This window comes from Rosa chinensis, chromosome 6 (genome assembly GCF_002994745.2).
Source record: "Rosa chinensis cultivar Old Blush chromosome 6, RchiOBHm-V2, whole genome shotgun sequence".
Taxonomy (NCBI): domain Eukaryota; kingdom Viridiplantae; phylum Streptophyta; class Magnoliopsida; order Rosales; family Rosaceae; genus Rosa; species Rosa chinensis.
The window spans coordinates 42418306-42427688 of NC_037093.1; the positions used below are offsets into that span (position 1 = coordinate 42418306).

The window sequence follows — 9383 nt, forward strand, 5'->3', positions numbered from 1 at the left end:
TCTAATTAATGGGACTCCCACAGGGTTTATCTTGCCTACTAGGGGCATTAGACAGAGGGATCCTCTCTTCCCATATCTTTTTATTTTATGTGCAGAGGGTTTCTCAGCTTTAATTTCTTATTTAGTCCAGCAGGAGTTGATCAAAGGCCTGAAAATGTCTCTTACTGCACCTACTATTCATCATCTGCAAATATAGTTTTTTATTTGGAGAGGCCTCAATGGCAGAATGTCTAGCTTTCAAGCACATCTTAGCTGTGTATGCAAAAGCCTTTGGCCAACACATCAATCTACAGAAATCAAGTGTGGTTTTTAGTGGTAATGTCAGCCTCCACAAGAGAAATCAATTGGAGGCAATCTTGGGTGTTGAATGTGTTAAGGAGCATGGGTTGTACCTGGGGCTCCCTATACATGTAGGGCGCGCATTAGAAGACAACCAACTTTGCCTATTTGAAGGAGAGACTCACAAAAAAGCTCATTAGCTGGCGAGCTAAAATTCTTAGTGTTGGAGGTAAGGAGCTGCTCATCAAGGTAGTTGCTCAAACTTTACCAAACTATGTTATGAACTATTATGCTTTACCTAGGTCTCTCTGTGACGATCTCCAGCAACTCTGCTGTCAATTCTTTTGGGGCAGTACTGATGATAAGCATAAGATCCATTGGAGGTCTTGGGAGAGAATGTGTCTTCCCAAAGCGCAAGGATCTCCACGCCCATAATCTTGCCATGTTAGCTAAAAAAAGATGGCGATTACTTACATATCCTAGTTCTCTTGTGGCCCAAGTTTTCAAGGCGGTATATTATTAGCATGGAACGTTTCTCACAGCTAACATGGGCTAACATGGGTGAGGGACCATCTTACTCTTGGAGGAGTATTATGGAGGCTAGGCGAGTCTTGCAAGCTGGATTATCTTGGAGGATTGGTAATGGTGCTTCTGTTGGCATTTGGGACTTGGATTGGATACCTTATGTTTCTCATCATACTTTAATCTGGCCTCCGGATACTGTTTTCAGGAGAGTTGAGGATTTGATTAATTTGGATACTTGGTCGTGGGATGAAGCTACTGTTCACTTATGTTTTGATCCATAGGTGGCAACTCAGGTCCTATCTTTCCCTCAATAGACATCATGGGAAAAGTGGCTTGGAAACTAGATAAGAGAGGTTTCTTCTCAATGACATCTGCTTATACCGTAGCTCGGGATCTTGTCATGGGCAATCAGTTTGCCTCATTTTCTGTTGGGGATCCATATGGTCTAGTTTGGAGGGCCTTGTGGAAAGCCAAAATTCCTAGCAAGGTGGCCATATTTGGGTGGACAGCAGTACAAAATCTCCTCCCTACTCGTGCCGCTCTGTCAACCAAAGGTTACTCATGTGATCTACACTATGTTATTTGCTCCAATGCAATAGAAACTATGGAACACTTGTTCTGTCATTGTAACTTGACCACAGAAATCTTAGGTTCTCCTCCTTTCTCCATTCAGCCTTCAACCTTGTCCTAGAAGGACTGGTTCCTAGAGAAAGCCACTTCTATGATAGTTGAGTGTTTTGATAAGCTACTGGTTTTGATGTGGAGCATCTGAAGGAATAGGAATGATAAGCTATGGAGGGATCGATCTCAAATAGCGCCGGGAATTGTGGCATCTACTATGGCCTGATTTGAGGAGTGTTCCTAAGTTCATCCAGATTTTGATGGTATAAATTGAAATAGTCCTCCTCGCCGGAGGACATGAGCTGCACCGTTGGAAGATGCCCTCAAATTGAACGTCGATGGAGCTTTCCTCCCCTCTATTCAGTATGGAGATACAGTTGGTGTTATAAGGAATGCTTCTGGACATTTCATTGCTGCCTTTTCTTGCATATCAGATTATGTAACCTCTTCATTGCAAACTGAATTGTTGGCTGTAAAGTATGGATTGGAGTTGTTGCAGGCCTTGAATGTTACAAAGGCTGTGATTGAGAGCGATTGCCTACATGCAATTCAAGCCATCAACTCTTTGGTTGGGGATCTGTCTGAATTTGTAGCTTTGATTTCAAAAATCAAAGACCTGGTGAATGCTTTAGGGGAGGTTACAGTTTGTTTCACTCCTCGACAAGCAAACATGGTTGCTCATCACCCAGCTAGTCATAGTTTTGATTCAAATTTTAAATGTTCATCTTGAATGGTTTACTAATGCTCCAGAGATTATACTAGATGCCCTCATGTACGATTTTATCATATCTAGTTAAGAAAGTCTGTTTCTCTTTCAAAAATAAAAAATAAAAAAAAACCAATGTTTTAAAAAGTGCGCGTCAGGCGCGCCTTCAAGCTCAAAAGGCGTGAAGCGTGAAGAAAAGTGAGTCTGTTTTGCAGATGAGGCACAGAGGCACAGGAGGTGGAGATGGAGGCGTGGAAGGCGGAGAAATCGCGACTTGAGGCGTGCTGGGCGTACGCCTGGAATTTTATTTATTTATTTTTTTTTAACACACCAAAACGACGTCGTTTTGGTGTTTTGAGAGGGTTTTCATTCATTTGGTCGTGTATTATACCCGAGCGAAGCCCCAAATCCCTCAACAGCCTCCTCCCCGACTCTTCACTCTCAAGAGCACCCAATCCCTTACTCGAAAAGTTGATAAAATCATGAAGAGCCCATATGTTTTTTGAAGAATTGGAACAAGAAGGATGTATGATCTTGCTTTTGTCTCAACTTTCCTTGCTTTGTTTGGATGTTTCGTGTTTATTTGGCTCTCATTCAAATTCAGTCTCATTCTCTCCCATTCATATTGCTTTCCTTCATTTCTCTGTCTGTCTCTGATTCTCAGTTTCTCACACACGTACAGATCGATCGAGAGAGGCGAATCGGAGCTCCGGTTATAGAATCCGATCAGTGAGTTTAGTGTCGAATTCGAATCGGCCACTACTGCGTCTGTGCGATTGAAGGTTCGTTGTTCTTTTAAGAGTTCGTATTGTTCTTTAATTTGATTACTGAATTAGCTTTAGTGTTTTTGCTTGATTGTTCATACTGTAGGTGAGTTGTTTGTTTGTGTGAATTGTGTGTGTTGATTTGATTTACATATCCTAGATTTTGTTCTGAACTTCTGATAGTGCATTGCGTGTACGGCTATGGATGTGATCTGCTAGGTAGTCGGAAGGATGGTGTTTCGGAAGGATGGTGTTTCGGAAGGATGGTGTATCATGGATGTGAACATCGCTGTTTCATGACTTCACACATGGTTATTTGATAAATGGCATCCCTTAGTAGACCCGGATCCACAACCTGGTCGCTTTGATGTTTATAATTGAACATTCAATTTCAAAGGTTTTATAGGCTGAATTTTTGCTAAGAGAGTAAACAAGTTAAGATGAATATCCTGCCTCTGCTGAAGCCTCTACTTGTCTTGCTTGTAATTTTGTTCCCCAGTATTGTTAAACCAATTAGCAAAGCAGCTGATGATCACGACTGCCTAGTTTGTGACTATGAATGAACATTACCTTTGATTCCTTTGTAATATTCTCTCCTTTATATCTTTGGATTTATTATAGGTTTGGTGATTTTGTTGAATCATATGGTTTTAGTACTTGCTTATTATGAATGGATGACAATTTATAATGTTTTTTTTTGTTACAATACATGTTCTATATATAAGACTAGTTTTATACATAAATACAGGAAATTTATACGTAAGGCTTACGCCTTACGCCTCAAGGCGAACGCCTTACGCCTCAAGGCAAACGCCTTGCTGAGGCTCTCCCAGCTACGCCTCAGCGTTTTAAAACATTGAAAAAAACTCCTTCTTGGATTAGTCAGTTTTTAGATACTAAAGAATGTGGAAGTTTCCATATAGATGAAAAAGAAAATAATGTATAGAAATTAGAAGCTGGTAAATCAGAGATGACTATTAATAATCCTCGGGGCAGAACAGAATACAAGTATACAACCATAGATTGAAAATATGACTAAATGAAGAATAACAATCCGGCCAACAGGCTAGGTATATAGTAACAAGCACTGATGTAATACTGGTAGCTAGGTACATGATTAAACATATATATGCCAAATGTATAGGTTCTGCCGACTGCCGAGACATCATGAGGAACTGTGCATGCACATCAAGGAAGGACGGTTTTGTCTTTCGGGAGGGTGGGCAATCCGGTCTTAGGGAGCTCGGGGAGATGAGGCAGTGGTGGTAAAGTTGGCAATTCAGGCTTAGGTAGTGTTGGTAACTCAGGCTTTGGCAAACTAGGGAAATTCGGAAGTGATGGGAGTTCGGGCTTCGGCAATGATGGCAGCTCCTCCTGCTTTGGCAATGGTGGAAGCTCGGGCAATGTTGGGAGATGGGGTTGTTCAGCTAACTTGAGGCCTTCAGGCTTTGGCAAAGTTGGTACATGGGGCAATGGTGGCAACTCGGGCTTAGGCAATGATGGCAATTCAGGCTTGGGCAAATGTGGCAGCTCTGGCTTTGGCAGTTGTGGAAGCTCCGGCTTTGGCAATGGTGGCAGCTCGGGCTTCGGCAGCTGTGGCAGTTCAGGCTTTGGCAAGGTTGGAAGACTTGGAAGATGGGGCAATTCAGGCTTTGGAAGCTCAGGCACCTCAGGCAAGTGAGTCTCGAGAAGACAGCGAGCTCCTTGGACCAGTGTTTTGGAGCTCATAAGCGATAAGGTGAAAAGAAAAAGTGGGAAGACAAAGGCTGGGAAGCGACGAGAGGCCATGTTCGGAGCTAAAGGTCAGTAAAGGATAAATGTAGGATGAATGAAAGTTGATTTTTCTTGGGAATCAAAACCAAGTATATATAGATGGAGGAATTACGGATAAGGTACGTGAAAAACTTTTGAGGTCTTAAAGTTTGGTCAACCAATCTTTTCAAAAAAAAAGAAAAAAAGGTTGGGTTAGCCAATACGAAAATTGGTGTTGTTAGTTCAACTATAGTACTGTACATGTACGTACTTAATTTTCAAGTTATCCCCCCCCACACCAAGTATATATAGATGGAGGAATTACGGATAAGGTACGTGAAAAACTTTTGAGGTCTTAAAGTTTGGTCAACAATCTTTTCAAAAAAAAGAAAAAAAGGTTGGGTTAGCCAATACGAAAATTGGTGTTGTTAGTTCAACTTCTGCAACTATACTACTGTACATGTACGTACTTAATTTTCAAGTTATTCCCCCCCCCCCTAACACACACACCAAGTATATATTGATGGAGGAATTACGGATAAGGTACGTGAAAAACTTTTGAGGTCTTAAAGTTTGGTCAACCAATCTTTTCAAAAAAAAAAAAAAGGTTGGGTTAGCCAATTCGAAAATTGATGTTGTTACTTGTTAGTTCAGCTTCTGCAACTATAGTACTGTACATGTACGTACTTAATTTTCAAGTTATCCCCCCCCCCCCCCCCCCAAACAAATACCCTCTCGTGCAATGGAGGTTAGGCCACCAACCTACTCCATAAGCATCTTATCTCTTCTCTTCTCTTCTTATCAAAAAAACCTAAGCCATAAGCATTCTTGATCACCCATTGGAATTCGTCCAGATAAGTTTGTTCAATGCATTCACCATCTTTACCTACATACACTTTTACACACACCAGCCCCCTTTCAAAAAAAAAAAAAAAAACATACACTTCAATACACATTCATAATCGGAAAAAAATTTATGCACTGGCACTGCAAGTGACCCAGCACCTATTAGATGATCTCAACCTATTATATTTGTAGTCAATTTTTTTTAATAACAAAAAAACATCCAACCATCCATTCCTGTTTATTTTTTATAATTTTCTGATGCAGTAACTATTTTAGTAAAATATTTTACATACTAAGTTTTTGTATTATTGACAAACTAAAAGCCATACACATGACATCATTTCAAACTATATAAAATTATGAACAACATAAATTGATGATAGAATTCAATGATAACTTTTCTTTGAATGATATTGAAGAGAATACAACTCAATTTTTTTTTTTAAGAATAGATAATTTCATTACTTATCTATGGCCAAAAGACACGTACATCAAATGCTGTCTCATACTAAAATTATAAGACAGGTGACCCTCACTGTTAACACATATGCTCACTTATTGAGCTAGGCCTCATTAAAAAGCCCGCGGATCAAGTGGGCCGATGGAGGCCCGTCGACCCGAAGGGCCAAAAGCCCGGCCCGGCCAGTCAAAAAGCCCTCCTTGGTGGGCCGAGGGTGGGCCCGTCAAAAAGCCGGGCCAGGCCCACCAAAAGCCCACTAGGCCCGGCCCGTAAAAGCCCTTAAACTATTATACATTTTATATATATATATATATATATATGTATGTTGATGTGCTCATATTTTCTTAATTCTTATATTTCTATGCCTCTTTCTCTTGGTATATATGTTTAGTTCTCCTTATTTATGGTTCATTTACGTTAGTTTAGTGTCTTTGTGTGTGTGTTTCAAAGAAAGAAGAAAAGAAGCTAAGCTAAGCTAACTAACACAGAAACTATTGTGCAGAACACCTAACTTCGCTGAATTACTGAGAACTGCTCGGATGGAATTAGGAGATGTACGCTATATGCACGGAAAACCCCATGTGTCTAATTTCTGAGGAATATTACGGTTTGCGATTCTGACTTAGAAGGAGTTATGGTAATTTAAGTGAAGGCAGTTCAGCTTGGACTGGAATCTGCAACATCTTTTACAAGTTCATGTCTAGAACCTAACTTTGCTGAATTAATGGGAACTGCTCGGATGGAATTAGGAGCTGTATCTATATGCACGGAAATCCCCATGTATCTAGTTTCTGAGGAATTTTACGGTTTGCAATTCAGACTTTTCTAGAAGGAGTTATGGCAATTTAAGTTAAGGCAGTTCAGCTTAGACGGGAATCTGTAACATCTTTTATAAGTTCATGTCAAGAACCTAACTTCTCTGAATTACTGGGAACTGCTCGGATGGAATTAGGAGCTGCACCCTATATGCACGGAAAGCTCCATGTGTCTAGTTTCTGAAGAACTTTACGATTTGCGATTCCGACTTTCCTAGAAGGAGTTATGGCAATTTAAGTGAAGAAAGTTCAGCTTGGACGGGAATCTACAACATCTTTTACAATATGCACGGAAAGCCCCATCTAGAAGGCCCAGCACATATATTTGGAAATCTTCAGTATGCCACATCATCATTATTGAAGATCCAGGACTTTTAGACATGTTTATATATGTGTGTGTGTTTATATATATATATATATATATATATGTTATATGTGTGTGTGTGTGTGTGTTTATATATATATATATATATATATATAATCTTTGCTCAGGTGCGGATATCCGCAAAAAACGTACGGATTTTATGTTTTTCCCCACTTTTCGATCACACATTCACATCTTAACTGTTCAGTTTTTAGGTCCTAATGTATAGATCACCTCTGTAAAATTTCAGCCAATTTGGTGATCGTTAAGGCATCCAAAACTGCAATTTACACGAACGAACCAAATCTGTCGAACCGGAACTGTTCGTATATATTGTTGTAATTTGCAGTTTTGAATGCCTTAATGATCACCACATTGGCTGAAATTTTGCAGAGGTGATCTATACATTAGGATCTAAAAACTGAACGGTTAAGATGTGAATGTGTGATCGAAAAGTGGGGAAAAACACAAAATCCGTACGGATCGAAAAACTGCGGATGCCCGCAGTGGAGAACCGCTGTATATATATATATATATATATATATATATATATATATATATATTATGTGTGTGTGTGAGTGTGAATTTGTTGTAATTTGGTTTATGGTGAAATCGGAAGTTCTCATACTTCTATATAGAATATGTGCATATATATTCTAGTATTCTACATGTCATGACTACAGTTGACCGATTCGATTGGATTCGAAAATATAGTGAAATTAGATAAATTTTTTACCACACTCATAATTTATTATAATAATCTCATCCAACGGTCGGTTTTTCCATTTTATTTGAATTGATAGAGGTTGCCCTTTGGAGTGTATGATATATAAATATAGGTTTATAAGAGTAACTAAGTTTGACCTAGTTGATCGAATTCGAAACGAGAACCAAATTGGCTGAATTTTCTACAACCACCATAAAATTACAATCTCTCCATCGAGCGGTTGGTTTCTCCGAATTCATTTTCCACTTCATGGTTGCTTTAGAATGAACCTCAACAATTTAAATGCAATGTATAAGTCGTACAACTTTAGAAGGAAAATTGGTATAGGTCAATGTGTTTGTAATTTATTTTTTTTTTTTTATCTTATGTCCATGCACATCTATCGATGGAATATTTACAAATGTGATGTGAAAAAATAAGCACGTTTCGCGGTCGTCATGCCATCGGTCAACTAAGAAGACATACAAGTGACGACGGTTGACCAATTCGATCAGATTCGAAAATATGGTGAAATTGGCTAAATTTTTTACCACACTCATAATTTATTGTAATAATCTCATCCAACGGTCCATTTTTCTATTTTCTTTGAATTGATAGGGGTTGCTCTTTGGAGTGTATGATATATAGATATATATTTATAAGAGTAGTAACTAAAATTGACCTTGTTGATCAAATTAGAAACGAGAATCAAATTAACTGAATTTTTTACAATCACCATAAAACATTACAATCTCTCAATCGAGCGGTTGATTTCTCTAAATTCATTTTCCACTTCATGGTTGCTTTAGAATGAACCTCAACAATTTAAATGCAATATACAAGTCGTACAACTTTAGGAGGCAAATTAATATAGGCCAACATCCTTGTAATTAAAATTGAAATTTTTATCTTATGTCCACGCACATCCATCGATGAAATATTTACAGATGTGTTGTGAAAAAAAAGCACGTTTCGCGGTCGTCATGCCATCGGTCAACCAAGAAAACATACAAGTGACGACGGTTGACCAATTCGATCAGATTCGAAAATATGGTATTGGCTAAATTTTTTTACCACACTCATAATTTATTGTAATAATGTCATCCAACGGTCCATTTTTCCATTTTCTTTGAATTGGTAGGGGTTGCTCTTTGGAGTGTATGATATATAGATGGATTAATTTCAGTTTACCCCCCTGAGGTTTGGGGGTGAAATTTCACCCCCTCTACTTTCAATTTTGAATTTTTACCCCCTAAACTTTTCAATTTCAATCAGTCTTGTCCAATTTTTACTGTTCCGTCCAAATTGACCGTTAAGTTTGACTTTTGAGGGCTAAAATGGTCATTTCAACATAAAAAATAAAAAATAAAAAAATAAAAAAATAAATTTTTTTTTTTCTGGTTTTTAGTTTTTTATTTTTTATTTATTTATTTATTTATTTTTTTGTCTTCAACCTATACACCACAAATTATAATAGGTTTATAAAAACAAAAAAATATTTTAGGTGGTTGAAAGCCGCTAACTGGTCTACGATATTTGTAATAT

At 38.3% G+C, this 9383-nt stretch overlaps 1 protein-coding gene across 1 annotated transcript; it reads right to left on the bottom strand.

The window, feature by feature from the left end:
• Window positions 1-3844: 3844 nt before the first annotated feature.
• On the bottom strand, window positions 3845-4744 carry LOC112173637 (protein PELPK1). Its single transcript, XM_024311321.2, has one exon. The coding sequence runs from the start codon at window positions 4681-4683 to the stop codon at window positions 4084-4086; it is 600 nt and encodes a 199-aa protein (XP_024167089.1). The 5' UTR covers window positions 4684-4744; the 3' UTR covers window positions 3845-4083.
• Window positions 4745-9383: the final 4639 nt, after the last annotated feature.